This window comes from Terrapene carolina, unplaced genomic scaffold (assembly GCF_002925995.2).
Source record: "Terrapene carolina triunguis isolate 2854851 unplaced genomic scaffold, T_m_triunguis-2.0 Scaffold62, whole genome shotgun sequence".
NCBI lineage: Eukaryota > Metazoa > Chordata > Testudines > Emydidae > Terrapene > Terrapene triunguis.
Window position 1 is genome coordinate 44,309,054 of NW_020664413.1, and position 14,897 is coordinate 44,323,950.

A 14,897-nucleotide genomic window follows, 5' to 3' on the forward strand; every position below is an offset into this window, starting at 1 on the left:
TTTGCCGTTCTTCAAGGCTTATGATTAGGGAGCAACACATTCCTACATCCCCCCCTGTTTTATTTTATATGCGGTGTTTAAACAAAGCACCTTTGCAGGGTAGCATACACAATGCCACTAAATTGGGTAAGCATTAAACAAAGCAGCAAAGTAAAACGCCAAAAATCAAAACTAAGACCCCATACTATAAAAGGGTCTTTATCCACTCTAAGGGTGGCTATAACTAGATATAATTCCACCAAGGAAGAAAAACATCCTAGCAAATGGCTTAAGCATAACATTTCAGCATATCAACTTGCTATTGCATGCAATTACTATTATCAGTAAACTTAAAACAGCACATTTCTTTCACTGTCTCACCCCCAGTTGTTGCTGGGTGGTTTACAGATAGGAACAAGGCAAGTACTTAACAGACCTTGCATTTCCGGGGCAACGGCCAGGCAGAAATCAGATTGACTTAATACTTCTGCCAGGTGGACCCAAATATCTTGTAATGTGGTGTCATTAACATACACACAGCTGTCATTAGCTTGAAAAAGTAAGTGTCCTGTCAGGTGTAATCCCAGGAGCACTGACTAAAAGTCGATTGGGCATACCAGGTGGTTTAATTTCCCAGATGTCTTGGTGAATTACCCAATCCCACATGCATCCTCCCCATGGGCCCGGCAGGATTCGGTATGTGGGAGCCCACATCCCCTCAACCGGTCCATATGCTTGGAAGGAGCACTGAGAACGTCTGCACTTCCACTTAGACAGTCTCCAAGTATGTCTCCATGGCCACAGATCAGATGGTACTCCTGATGTGTCTGTAAGGGCAGTGGGCCAAGCCTGAACATGCTAGATCCCACTGCAATGCCTTCCCAGCCTCAGTGATATTCAATACCATCTCTATCAGCAACTTCTGGTTCAGTGTCTGTATTTGGATGTGTTACAGGGGTAATAGTGTGATGAAGGAAATGGCAGGGGCAATGGCAACAAGGTGCCTTTGGTACTTGTCATTTAAAATCCAATTAGGGAAGGCAATACATACTAAAGGACTTATCCAAAACACAGGGCGCAGCCTGTAGAATAAACCCCAAAATCCAATCAATACCACATTCCCAAGAATGGGTTCCACAGGTTTCTTTTTGCTAGTATATAATTCTTTGTTTCTTCACCAGGGTCAGTTCTTAATGTCTCTTGTAGTCAGGAATTCCTGGACTTTGTGGTTTCAATAAAGCAAGTGTTCCTTCTTCTCTTTTCCTGAAACAGTCATGGTTCAGCATCATACAGGGGAGAGGTTACTAGCACATCACCCTGTAGTGGTTTTGTGTCTTCTAGAGAAATTCAAAGCAACAGTAGGTCTGTCAGTGGACAAGGGAGAGGTTACTAGCACTTCACCTTGTCTTTTTTTCCTTTTTCCTGCTGTCCAGACGGCACAGCAGAACTAGAAGGAGAAATAGGCTTATCATCAGTCAGAAAGTCCTCCCGAGGTGGAGGGGTCTTTTTGCAGTGAAAAGCATGGGTCCAGGCAGTCAGTCCTTGGCACTTCACAGCGGTGTTGGTGGTTAACAGGACTTGGAAAGGGCCTTTCCAGCATGGAGCCAAAACAGTCTTTCGTTGATGGACTTTACATAGACTCAGTCTCCTTGTTTTAATTAATGGCAGGGGTGCTAGGATCTTTGAGTAGCACTTCTCTTCCTGTGAGAAAAAACCTAACACATTTCATTAATGCATTGTCTGTATTTTGCAGATCTTAGTTGCTTGGGCACATTTAAGCCCCCCCCTTTGTCTTGGGGGTCAGCCAAGTTTTGGCTGTGACCTTGGATGAGCCTGCAAGCTGTATTTTCCTCTCAGTTAACTCATTCTGTGCTTTTTCCTCTTCTCTTCTTGGCTTCTCTTAACCTACAAAGGAAACCTTCACTCTTCCAGTAAAATAACTTTATTACAGAGCTTTGGAGCAACAAACCGGGACAAGCACACCCACTTTTGAGGAGTGCACTCGGTACAACCTCAGGTGTCTAATTGCTTTCCTCCCTCCCCAGCCCTCTGGCTAGAAATCTGAGGTAGCCAGAAGGATCCCATGGGCAATATGGGGAGTGGGTTAACTTTCCATGTCCTTGTTTCCAAAGACTGTTGGTATGGAATTCTTAACAACAATTTTTGCCATAAAACACAAAATTAATCCCTATTGTGCCAGTAAATGCATGGTACATTGAATGCTGTTCAGCTGGCATCCATTTTCTCTGATGATCTGAAAAACAAAAGAACAGAGGTCTACCCCTTCTGGGCAGTCAGTCATTGCTTAAAATATTTCCTTGTATTTGTTTCATAGGCAGCCCAGATTTCAGTGGCTTCTACCTTATTAGTTAGAAGATTGCATTAATACAGATGCTTTCTGGCTTGCTTCCAAATCCAAAGCTATCCACAGCTTAAAGATTCTTACTTAAAAAGGGACACAATTGACTTTCCCAGTCTTTTGATTGCCTTTTACTTCTAACTTCAGCTTTCAAACACGGGGGTAATAAAGGGGCTAGTGGACTCCTCCACATGCCCTGCCCGTAGCTGGTTATTAACCAAGTGCTGGAGAACCTCCAACTTGTCCAGAGGAAGCGGCCACTGTGCAACCCATACAGGCTCGTTAGTGAGCCAACGGAGGGGGAGGGCCGTACGCCTAATCATCAGTATGGATGGTGGCAGTTAAAGCGTTAATACATCACGGCCCCACAGGTGGAGATGTACCCCCTCCATCATCCGCCCACGGACTCGGGCCGCGGCGGTGAGAGCGCCGAATCCTAACCACTAGACCACCAGGGATAAGCTGCCCGGGGCGTGCCCTCCACCTGCTGGGGGATGCTCAAAAACTGCCCTGAGCCATATAACTGCTCAGCAAGATAGGCCCCCCCACCTTGTGCTGCTGCCGCAAGCGCCTCTTGCTGGTACTCGCTATCCCACACAACGTATTGCGCGGGGGACAGCACCATGCGACACATGTCTTTCCAAACTTGGGGGAGTAAGTGATAACCGTTTGACACACCTTCCATGATCCCCAGGGTGAAAGTGGACCGCACCCCGGTCTCACGAACCGCCTTGCGGAGCTCGCGCAGAACCGAGTAGGGGAGAGCCTCCCAATCCACTATCTCCCCCCCATTTCCATTATCCCGCCAAGAGACGGGAAACGCCTCGAGCCCACAGCTGGATTCCGCGCCGGTCAAGAGACCGGCCTCGCGCACTGGCTGCACCGCCGCGGCGACAGCGCCCCCCCGCCTGACCGGTGGGCAGGGGGGCGCCGCCACGGGCGGCGGCGCAGGGAGGGTCAGCTGCGGGTAGGAGGGGGGTGGCCCATCACCTGGGGGCAAAAGGGAGACCGGCTTGGGGCCGTCGGGGCCGAACCCCTCCAGTGCCTCCTTACAACGCTGCCAGAGCAGCAGGTGCTGAAATGGGGCACGGGGTTCACTATACAAAGTGATCCCAATCCGTATCCAATCAAAAAGCTGTAAAGACCCGCGGTCCGGATACCAGGGGCACTGGCGGTCTATTTCCCTTAGAAGGTCCTCAATATGAGCGACCGGGACAGCGATGCATGATCGCTGCCGTATAATCTTATGTAACTCTCTTGCGTGCTCCTTCTGGGCACTGGAGAGTCCCCCCCCCCATACTCACGAATTAGGGGCGGCAAACAGCCGCGGGCGCGCTCGGCATCTCCAGCCGGTGAGTAGAGGGGTATCACGTCGGGGTCACCAGCTGCAGTGGTGACGACGCAGGAAAGGAAACAGAACGCCAGGTTTGTTGGTAGCCAGAGGGCTTTACAAGCCTCCTGCAAAAAGCCTCAAGCCAAAAGCCTCCCAGGAAAACTTTTCCTGGGGTTTTTATTTCTCTCCTTACTTTGTTTACAACTCTTCTTAGTGGTTACATCTTTGCCCATTCAGAAGGCAGGCAGGATACACGCAGTGTGCAATTATACAAAATAGCAAACTCATCTATTGTGCGCGTGAACAGCCAGCTGCAAAGGTACTATCAGGCTAGCCAATATGTTTTCCAAACATAGGCGCTAAAACAAGGTCACTCCCGCCTCAATTCCGAGGGAACAGTTTGCCGTTCTTCAAGGCTTATGATTAGGGAGCAACACATTCCTACAACATGCTGCTTCAAGTATCATCTTGTGAATAGAAAACAGTTAAAAAACTACAAATAAAGGAACTAATGGTCTGATCCTACAAGAACTCCCAGTGCAGTTCACTCATTAAAGTAGGAGGGCATTGTGGGTATGTGGAGCTCTTAGCAGATCAAGCCCTAAGTCAACTTTCACAGCCTTTAATAAAACCCAACTATTTCTGATATTTTTCATTTTCCAATATAATTTTGTTTAAAATATCCATGCAGGTTGTGCACTAAGGGTTCAGAACAGATCTTTGTATAGAGATATCAACATTTTCCAAAGGCACGTGTGCTTTTGGGACCATCCGTTTCTCAGTGCTCTATCTCAAACACCACAAAGGGGCCTCATTTTCAGAAAGTGCAGCACACTGACCCTCTGAAAATCAGGCCTATAAGGGGACTCAGGGAGGGCAGCAAAAATCAGCCATTTTGGAAAACTTAGGTTGAGACATTTTGTCAAGTCCTGAAGGCTTGTCACTTTTATTGTGTATATACACATAACAGAGCAAAAAGCAATTTCTTTCATAACAGGAGTGCGTAGGTTTTTGTTTTTATTACTATGTTTTTAAATCTGTTACATCTGCAGGCAGTGAACAGGCAGATTCTATTAAATGTAATGGTAATCACCACTCCTCAGGCACCATACAGCAGCAGAGAGTAACTGAGGCAGATGATCAGCTTATGAAACCAAGGCGGAAAGATACACCATTTCAGCACCAAGCACCGTTTGTTCCAGGTAGGGCGCTTCAAGATGCACAATAGACTTTTAGATAGTGAAAGCCTTATCCAATTTCTCATTGACATTGATGAGCCTTTCTTTTGACTTTTATGAGAGTTGGACTAGGCACTACGAAATGAAGACTAAGAATGTAATGGGGCTTTTGTGGGAGTTTCTGTTGCTGGGCCTTTCTGAGAGGAATGAGGGATGTGCCACGTTGGCATTCAGGTGTTGCAATGCTCCTGCCAGCCCCTCCCCTCCTTTCCCAACGTAAACCATTTGTGTTCTCCTGTTCGTGGATACTGCCTGGTACTTGGGGGTAGGAGTATGGGATACAAATCTTTGGCAAGGTATGAGGGGCCAGATCCTTACCTGGGTAAATTGGCATAGTTTCACTGAAGTCAGTAGAGTGATGCCAATTTATGACAGCGGAGGACCTGGCCCATTCTTTCTCTAGACAGGTATTCAGAGGGGTGGAATGAACCCAGAGACCAAGTACATCACCACTATGAGGCACTTGGCGTCCACTGTGATCCCAAGACTTATTCCTTGGCCATGTGGTACCCATTTTAATTTTCTTTCATAAACTGTGTTTAAAAAACACATGCACACAAACACACACACACACACACACACACACACACAAAACCTCCACTTCTGAGACACGAAGTGGCACCATGTGAATGAGCATGCTCCAGCCAATATAATGATGTATAAAACTGAGTTTATTGCTAATAAGGGACTTGATTGTGTGTGTGTATGTATATTCTTTGAACATATTGGTAACTAGCCCTCTGAAGATGGATTGCAACCCCGGGCACAGAAGGTTGGGGAGAAAAGTGGCAGGGCACGCCAGAGGGGGTAGCCTCATTGGAAGCAGTACATTGTTTCCATGTGGGGAAGAGTTACTTTCAAGAGGGGAAGCAAAGAAGGAGTTGTGACTCTCTTTCAGTGTTCCCCTTGACGTGGCCAGCTACACACCACCTCATGCTCAGAGCTGAGTTTAAAGGTTCCACCTAGCCCTATTTGACATTGGACCAAGTCAGTTAACCTGTGTGTGCCTCAGTTTTCTTCCTGTATTGTTCACTATGCTGTACAGAAGTGCCTGCCTTAATTGTAAGTTATTTGATTTTAGGGGTCAGAGCAAACCTCAGCTGTACACTGTGGTGGAGATATGGGGCCATTTTTTTAAGCAAAGTAAAATAAGAAAATGAATTCCACATCCTTCATAGGCATTAATGAGTTGTGTCATGTGTGCTCCATTTGCCTCAAATAACCATTGTTTTTGTCAAAAATAAATGAACTAACATATTCAAAAGTGATTTTGGGGATGCCTCCATTTTTGAATGTCCAACTAGAGACAATTTAAAGAAACCTGATTTTTTTCAAAGGACTGAGCATCTGCCCTCTGAAAATTTGGCCACTTCAAAATGTCTCATGTTGGGGATTCAAATCAGTAGTTGTTTCTGAAAATCTTGGCCTGCGTGTTTCTCGTAGAGATGGGCCCAAACCCAAAACTTCGTATCCAAACACCCCTCTATACACTAGGGCGTTCAAAACATGAACTCAGATCTAAATCTGAGTTTTGCAAATAGCCATTATATGTCTAATGTGCCACAGCGTAATCCAAACATGTCTGGGCTTTGTGGGTGGGGACTGGGGAGGAGGCAGGGTACACAATGTTAATTCAGGCTCACACTATTAAATCAGTCCCAGATCTTATCTCCAATTTTTAGAACAGATGTAATTACAGTAACATTTGGTAATTTCACATCTTGTGCTACCGATTAACCTTCTAATCTGGTGTTTTGATCAGGTGGATAAAAGCAAAAGTCAAGCTGTTGATTAACCAGCGCAGATTTTATGATGTGACCATGGAAATGTCATAAAGTTGCTTCATTTGCACTCATAAATTATCAGGAATCCACAAATATGCTTAGAGGCAGTGATTTCATCTAAAATGCATTACCACTTCAAAGTGTATTAGTGCACGCTTGCTGCAAATGGTTTGGCATTCAGGCTTTTTTCCTCAGCATTAATTGGATTAAATTATCTGCAGTGAAATCTGAGCCTTTGATTAAAACACTTCTTGGCCTGATGGGGTTAAGAAAGCAAGACAAGAAAAAGGGAAGGCTCAGGTAAAATAAAAAGCAGTGCTTATGCAGTCTTTCTTTTAGCGTGGGCTAGAGAATGAGTTTGAGCAAAGTAATTTTAAAGCACAGCCACCTAAAGACACCAACTGATTGTTGGGTTGGGGAAGCAGGAGAGAAATAAGGGGCAAGGGAAATCCGAACGACGAGTGGAACTGAGAAATAGTGCTGTAGAACTGATGGTAGAAGAGCAAAACCACCTACAAGAAGTGAGGTTTCAGAGTAGAATTTAAAACCTGAGCACAGGGACTGCAGAGCAGCAAATGAACAGAGCAAATGTAATGGAGCAAGAAGAGTGTGAACAGAGTGACCTTAGGGCATCCAGAGTAGAAGCAGAACAGAACATCCTCTGAGTAAGCAACCTCAGGGCAGAGTGTCAACAGAGCAAGGAGTGAGAGGGGTGAAGCAAACTGAGAAGTGGCTCAGGGCAGAGCATATTGTGAAAGCAAAATAACCTTAGGGCAGAATATAAGCAGCACTGATCGAGAGCATGAGTGTAAAGATGAACTCACAGGATTATTTGCAGTCTGAAAAAACAGATATTTGGGGGCAAGGGAGACTCATTTATGGATCAGCGCTCAGACATATCGCGTTACAATTATTATTATGAAATCTATAACTGTATATGTTGATCTTAGCTCTCTCACATGTACAGAGCAACATCTGCTGCCTAGAATTTTGCCCATTACATTAATATTGTATTGTTTTTTTCTGAGTGATATTTTAGAGTCTCTATTTGTGGTTTGACCTTGGTAAACTCTTGTATTGATGGATATAGATAAACCCTGAACAGCAGCTGCTCTGGTACCTCTTTCTTACTATTAAAAAAGGGCAGAGGGTATGGAGTACATTGCTAATGTAACAGGCATTAGGATCAGAATGAGAGAGGATAAGAAGAGTTTAGTTTTGTCTTTCCAGTTTTGTTTTCTACTTAATTAATACGGCTATGGAATCAGTTGTGAAGACTATGATGGTGACCAAGGTTACAAAACTTTTACCTTAGTATCACAGGATAGATGATTGTTTAGTAAACAATTTAGATACTTCTAAATAAAAGGGTACTGGGTACAGATATGGGCACAACTCAGAGATTGGCCCAACTAGTTCAGAAAACTTAAAGTGCATTATCTCTGGCAATGTAGGATATTATTTTATTATCTGCTTATCGCTGGCTTACTGCTGAGTCAGCTAGTTCAAACCACATAATCTAAAAAGCCCTAGAAAGTGAATTTGGAGAGGCTTTAAAGGCTGTCTGTCTGTCATAGTATCTCTTTGGCCTTGTCATAACATTTTGTACCATTGCTGCCGCTATGGGGAATGTTGGGAGATCTTAGAGGTCTAGCTTAGGCACAGCTTTGTGACTTCCTGCATTTTTGCAGTCACGGATGTTCATTGCAGATTAGGTGAAAAAGCTAGAATTTTGTCCTGGTGGATTAAGTGGCTCCACCATGTGGTGCTTTAGAAGCATCCTAGGACAGTAAGGAAGTCATGTAACTTCCTTCAAGGCTGAACAACAACAACAAAAGCTTTCACCTCTGAGAATACACAACAACACGAAAGCAAAAAGTCCCAGTTAAGTGAATTTGTTTCTTTAAACATTTGTAAACATTTATGGGGGTGCAACAATCCCAAACTTTTCCCAACAATATCTGGCTTGCTCATGTAAGTTAATGCTGACAATGTCAGTAGGACTTTTGCCTGCTTATGGACTGCCCAGTGTCAGAATTGTTGTGAGTAAGCAGTGGGCCAGTTAGCTGCTGGACACTGGTGGTTTCTGTGTTGCAGCAAGAAAACCTGACACCCAGTGCATAGAGTATAACTTGGGGCATGGGAGAGGGAAGCAGCTGTTTATTAAACGTGGTTAGATGTTATCAGGTGTTTTGCCATCTGCACATCGTTGCACTCTAGGTTGTTTTACTGCGTAGCTAGGTGACACGTTCCGTAATACCACTGATCATATGGGCTTGCCTTCATCTTGGAAAACTGCAGTGCAATAGTTTGGAGCTTACTGTGTAATATGATGAGGCTTGTGACAAAGGTGATGGTGGGCTATAGGTCGGTGAGATCAGTACTTAACACTGATTGTTTCCTTACGAAAAACACAGGTTTACATGAGAAACAAAAAGTTCAGTGTGCAATGCTCACTCAATAGCGTAACTCCCACTTTGGAATTGCACCCTAAAAAATAAACGTCACTCTTACCAAAATGTCATTCCACGGAACTACATCATACTGGTCTTATGTCCTGTGTCCTCCCCTTTAGCCATAGCTCTTGTTTCATCTCCTAAAAAAACCCAACCCTTCAATACGAAATATTCTGGCTCCTAGCAATTTCTGATTGATCTTTTTATTTCGTGTTCATTAAACAGGTACAGCAAATGTGCATATATAGCTTCTCCAGTGAGAAACAACAAGAGATGAATTTGCAGAGGGGAGAGGTAGGAACCAGGAAGGGAGACTGGGCCTGGTTGGACAAGGGGACTGGGTGCTAGGGGGAGACTGGAACTGCCCGGGCATGGAGACTGGGACTGGGGAGAGAGTCGAACTCAGAAGGGGAGCTTGGAGGAGGAAACTTAGGCCTGGCTGTGCAAGGAGACTGGGATGAGAAGCCTAAAGAGTGGAGATTGGGCCTGGTTAGATAAGGAGAATGGGACTGCGGCTAGGAGTCAGGGGTGGGGAAGAGGCAGGACAGGGACAGGTTGGAGTGGATGAAGCAGAAGGGATCAAACTTGGAAGGAACAGGCAGAGGACATTAGAGAACACTACATGCCACAGCCTGCAACTGAACTCAAGACTTCTGAGTCTCACCCTTCCTCAGTTGTCAGCAAATATCTGTGACACTCACTGCCAAATGATGTGTCCCATCTACCTCTAGTGCTGGTCCACTTAGGCCTGGTCTACACTAACACCCCAATTCGATCTAAGGTACGCAACTTCAGCTACGTGAATAACGTAGCTGAAGTCGACATACCTTAGTTCGAATTTACCGCGGTTCAGACGCGGTCCACACGCGGCAGGCAGGCTCCCCCGTCGACTCCGCGGTACTCCTCTCGCTGAGGTGGAGTACCGCAGTCGACGGCGAGCACTTCCTGGTTCGAATTATCCCGTCCAGACCAGACGCGATAAATCGAACCCGGAAGTTCGATTGCCAGCCGTCGAACTACCGCGGTAGTGTAGACATACCCATAGAGGATAAGAACCTACTATTGCTATCAGTAACTATTTGAGCTCAAGTGACAGAGGTTGGTGTGGTAGATCTAATGGTTCCAACCCTGCTGATGAACGTAGGTGGTCAATTTGATGCCACGTTATATTTATTTTTTTCTGGCTTTTTAAAAAAAACGTAGGAAATTACCCTCAAAAATTACAAAAAGTCAATCACTAAAAAAATTAGGAAATGCCAGAATTAAGGTTGCCTGTGAAATCTGAATATTTACCTATACAGGATTGAGTGCACATGCTTATCAGGTTCAGAACCATGGGCTAGATTCTGATCTCAGGTATGCCCTGTATAGTCCACTGAAATTAATAAAGTTACTCCAGATTTCTGTCAATGTGTGACAAGTATCTGTCCCCATGTTTTTTAAGGTGGCAAATTACCTTAACTGTGTTTCTCATACAACACATTAGGTTATTGAAACTGAATAAGTACCATTGACTGTAATTGCCTGCTCTTCGTGCAACCCATACAATTTAACCCTTACGCTTCAGAAAAACAACCACTCTAGTGTAGTAATAGACTAGAACTGGTTGGTTTCATACAGTACCACATGCTAAGAGAATTACCATGACATTGTCTGCCATTGTTGATGGATAGAGCTGGGCAGGAACTGGATTTTTAATTTCTCAGGGAATACCACAATGTCAAATTTTTTTCTGTTATGAAACTGAACAAATGTAAAAAATTAAGTTTCCTGCCAAATGAAATTCTGGGGAAAAAATAATTTGGGGTCAATTTAAACATTTTGTTTTGATAATAGTGAACCATTTCATTCTGATTTTGATTTTTTTTAAATATATATATATATTTTAAAAAAATAGAATATATGTATTCTAGTATGTAATATAAAATAAGATTGAAGTGAAAAGTCATTTTGAGAGAGAAAATCTAAATGTTCCATTCTGACCTTATCAAAACACTTTTTTTAAAAAAAGTTTTCCTTTGAAACAAAACTTTCATTGAAATTGACACATTTCTGCAAAACATTTTGCTTTTGACAAATCAGAATTTTCCATTGGGAAAAACGTTCCATCAGAAACTTTCCAACCAGCTCTATGGCACTGACAATACTACTAGGCTTCTGTGAGCTGCTCTCTTTCACTTTGGTATCTCTGGCACATGTGACAGGGCACACTCTGGATTGCCACATGCTATGAAAGGGAAATCAAGTCCCATCTTGGAATAGAAGCAGTGACAGATTAAGGGTAAAGCACCAGAGCTCACCTTTCTGCGCCTCATATTATCAAAGCATCGCAGTATGAAGCTTTTCCATTGTGACACAAATATTGATCTGAGCCTATTATAGGCTTAATACATCCCTTTGATAGAGTTCATTATGTTCCACCAAGTTTTATGACAATAGCCAAGCTTTTCAGAAGTGAGTAGGCATTTGGGGGCTTTTTGTTTTGTTTTGTTTTGTTTTTTGTGGGAGGGGACACTTCCATTTTTGGGTGTCCAGCTTGAGCTATTGATTTTCAGAGGGCAGGTCCTTAACACTTTCTGAAAAGTGTCCCCTTTTAGGTGTCTCAAGCTTGGGTGCCAAAAAATTGAGGAAAATCTTGTGAGTTCTTCAGAAGGCACTTCAGAAAATCTTGGCCTCTAAGGCTATGTCTATACTTACGATGATGTGTGGAGTACAGCCCCTGCATGGGTATAAATAGCAGCATAGGCCGAGGCATTGCTCAGCCAAGCAGTGTACAGACACACAAGAACCTTAGGGTATATACCCTACATGCCCAAGCAGTGCCTCCCACATCTGCAGTGCTATTTTTAGCAGTGTAACACCTTGCTGCCTCGCCCCTATCAGCTTCTTTCACTGCCGCCTGAAGCTACGCAGTCCAGTGTGTAGCTACACATCTCCTATATGCTGCTGCAAGCGTAGACAAGGCCTAAGGCTTATAACAATGGGATGTCTACAAATCAGACACGGTTATTTTGGGATGCTGAGGTGGCAAATGAAAGTATGCATGACTAGTACGGAAAAACACATTTGTGCTCTTGGAACAACTGCTGAAGAAAATTTTGTTTAAGCAAACATTTTATTCTTTGTATCGCTGCCGGTCTTGTCAGTTTTGATTATTGGTTACATGTCTGCATGGCAAGTGAGTTAGACTTAGTCAGAAACTAAATACAGTCCCAGCCATATAGTGACTACACATTGTGGGCTGTGGAGGTGGTGCTGAGACCTGGTCATAGAGGCCTTTTATGTTTGTTTTGGACCAGGAGTAATTTCAGACATGAATAATCGGCATGAAATTTGAGGTCACATTTTCCCCCTTTGACTAAAACAATGGGAGGGCTGGGTTTTCAAGCTAGTCCTCAAAACTAAATCACAGCACTATGAGGGCTATTGACGCTTCTTGCCTGGGTCCTACCTGGTATAGAGACACAATAAACTCCAATGTTCTTACTCCCTGTGGTCTCAAATCTGCAGTCCACTCAATCTATTCTACATGAGGCATGTCAGGTGCCTCATTCCCCACATGATGTCACCCATCTTTGCTCCTACAGTACCTTCTGTTTGGCCAATCCTGTGCTGTTTGAGAAACCTCTGACTAGCTGTAGCAGCTGCCCTGCTGTTTACAAAGTTCTTCCTAAGCGGTCAGTGGAGCAGACATTGATTTGCAAGTGAGGTGATTAGGTTGTATGTGAAGATTGGCCTGGAGGTTTGATGGGATGCTTACTTAGTAAATTCCCTCTCAGGCAGCTACTGGTGCTGGCCAGATGCTGGGTCGTGCAAAACTAGCGATAACAACATAATATAGTAACCAGCAGTCGGGGAAACAGAAGGAATAACAGCACATTGGGTGCACTACTCACCTTTAGAATTGTGCTTTAATTCATTGCTCCCAGAACTGCCAGTGTCAAACCTTTCTAGCACAGAGGCACCCATAGATACAAGGAAGAGCCAGGGACTGCTATGTTTACATTTTTGGAGGGGTGTTCGTGGGCCTACCAAATTTCCCAGGGTCAACCATCATCTCATTGTTTTGTGGCTGAGCAGAATGCTGTCCACTTCACGTTTGCCTTTGTATTCACCCCCATGGTATTTTAACAGTGGACAAAGTGCGCTTTGCTGATAGTTTAGGAAGTGCTCTGTGAACGTTTCAGATGAAAGGTGCTATTTAGAAGACATGAAATCAATCTGAATGTGATTTATCCAGTTTTTGTTTCCCAAAGCATGCTTTGGGTTGTATTCATATAATGATAAAGCACGTCGCTAGGACCATAGCGTGCAAAAGTCCATTGCAAAACTCCTGTTGACTTGCCCGGAAGTGACACATTTGTAGCACTGGCAAGATGAAGTTCCCAGAGTAGTTACGTTCTAGTTTTGTGGATGTTGCAAGGGATGAGTAACCTGTACAATCTTCTAATTAATTTACACAAAAGGTGAATTAATTTAGGAGAGGGGCAGCTGAGACCAAGCGTACAAGGATTTGGGCTCTGTGTCTGCACTGCGTCTCTTCTCCAAGAGATGCGTTTCAGAACTCGCAATTAGACAGATGTTCTAAATTCCGATGGCCAAGAACCCACAGCCATCTGCCATTATTTTAGCTTTTCAGGTGCTTAACTTGAGTGAGTGCGATATTGCTAGTCCAATCCAGGAGTGCTGTTGGGAATCCTGGAATGGAAGGAAATACTGTTCTATCACAAAAGGTGTAATATGTAATGCTTGTATGAATTGAAAGGTTATGAAAGACAGCACCAATGAAGTCACTTAAAAAACCTTTCCATTGTTTTGTGGGATTTTTGATTTAAACAGCCAGTCTGATTTGAATAAATGTCTTTAAATACGATCTTTATATTTGCAGGGGTTAAACATCTGAAAAGTCAGAACGACTCAGCATTCCCAGAGGAAGAAGAGGGTGTCAATGAAAGAGAAGAAGAATGGGACCATTAATTAGCATTGGGCTTGTGTAAGAAAGGTTATTGTGAATAACTGAACTGCTAAACTTTCCATACTTAACATGGAATTCCATTGCTTGTGTTTCTGAAACATTCTTCATCTCACCACTCCAGGCACACATAGCAGGATGCTTTCCGGGGAGCATTCCTTGACTGGATTTTACAGCACTCTGCAAACTTGTCCTGTGATACCTGTAACTGAAGATAAACATTTATTTTACAGTCATTTTTCTTTCCTTTTTTATGACTTAAAAATGTAATTTGCAAACATGTTAGTAATCTAACTTCAGTACTGCCAGAGCTTAATTACTGAATGTGATCTGTACTCCAAGACTTATTGTAAATAGTACCAATTTAAAAGTTACAAATAAATACTAAATTCATTTAGACATGATTTTATGTCGTGCTGTGTTTCTGTCTAACTTGAAGAGAAATTTTTAGGTAAGGTGAGTCTTTAGACCAGGAGCATCTTTTCGCATATTAGGGTTACACCTAGTAACATACTTCAAACCCAAGCTAAAGCAGAGATGCCTGCTTAATTCTGAACTGCATTAGTTCTTTGTAGCTTTCAGTGTATGTACTGCATATAACAGTTCACCACTTCTTGCTTTCCATAAAGGTATGTATCTGATACTGCTCAGTCATTCAGTGATACATTAACTGATTTTTCCTTTTTACTACTGAAGACAATCATATGAGAACATTAGGAAAATCTTTGATTTGGTGGAGACTGGCTGCCTCAAAATATTGGCGATAGGCTGCAGAA

At 43.5% G+C, this 14,897-nt stretch overlaps 1 protein-coding gene across 2 annotated transcripts in view; it reads left to right on the forward strand.

Moving 5' to 3' along the window:
• The window catches only part of PPP1R1C (protein phosphatase 1 regulatory inhibitor subunit 1C), an 82,769-nt gene extending 68,480 nt beyond the window's left edge, over positions 1 to 14,289 (forward strand). For both annotated transcript variants that reach the window (XM_024204060.2, XM_024204059.2), the window contains exon 5: positions 14,038 to 14,289. In XM_024204060.2, coding sequence (XP_024059828.1) covers positions 14,038 to 14,052 — 15 coding nt within the window. In that variant the 3' untranslated portion in view covers positions 14,053 to 14,289. The remainder of the gene's footprint in view (positions 1 to 14,037) is intronic.
• The last annotated feature ends 608 nt before the right edge of the window (positions 14,290 to 14,897 follow it).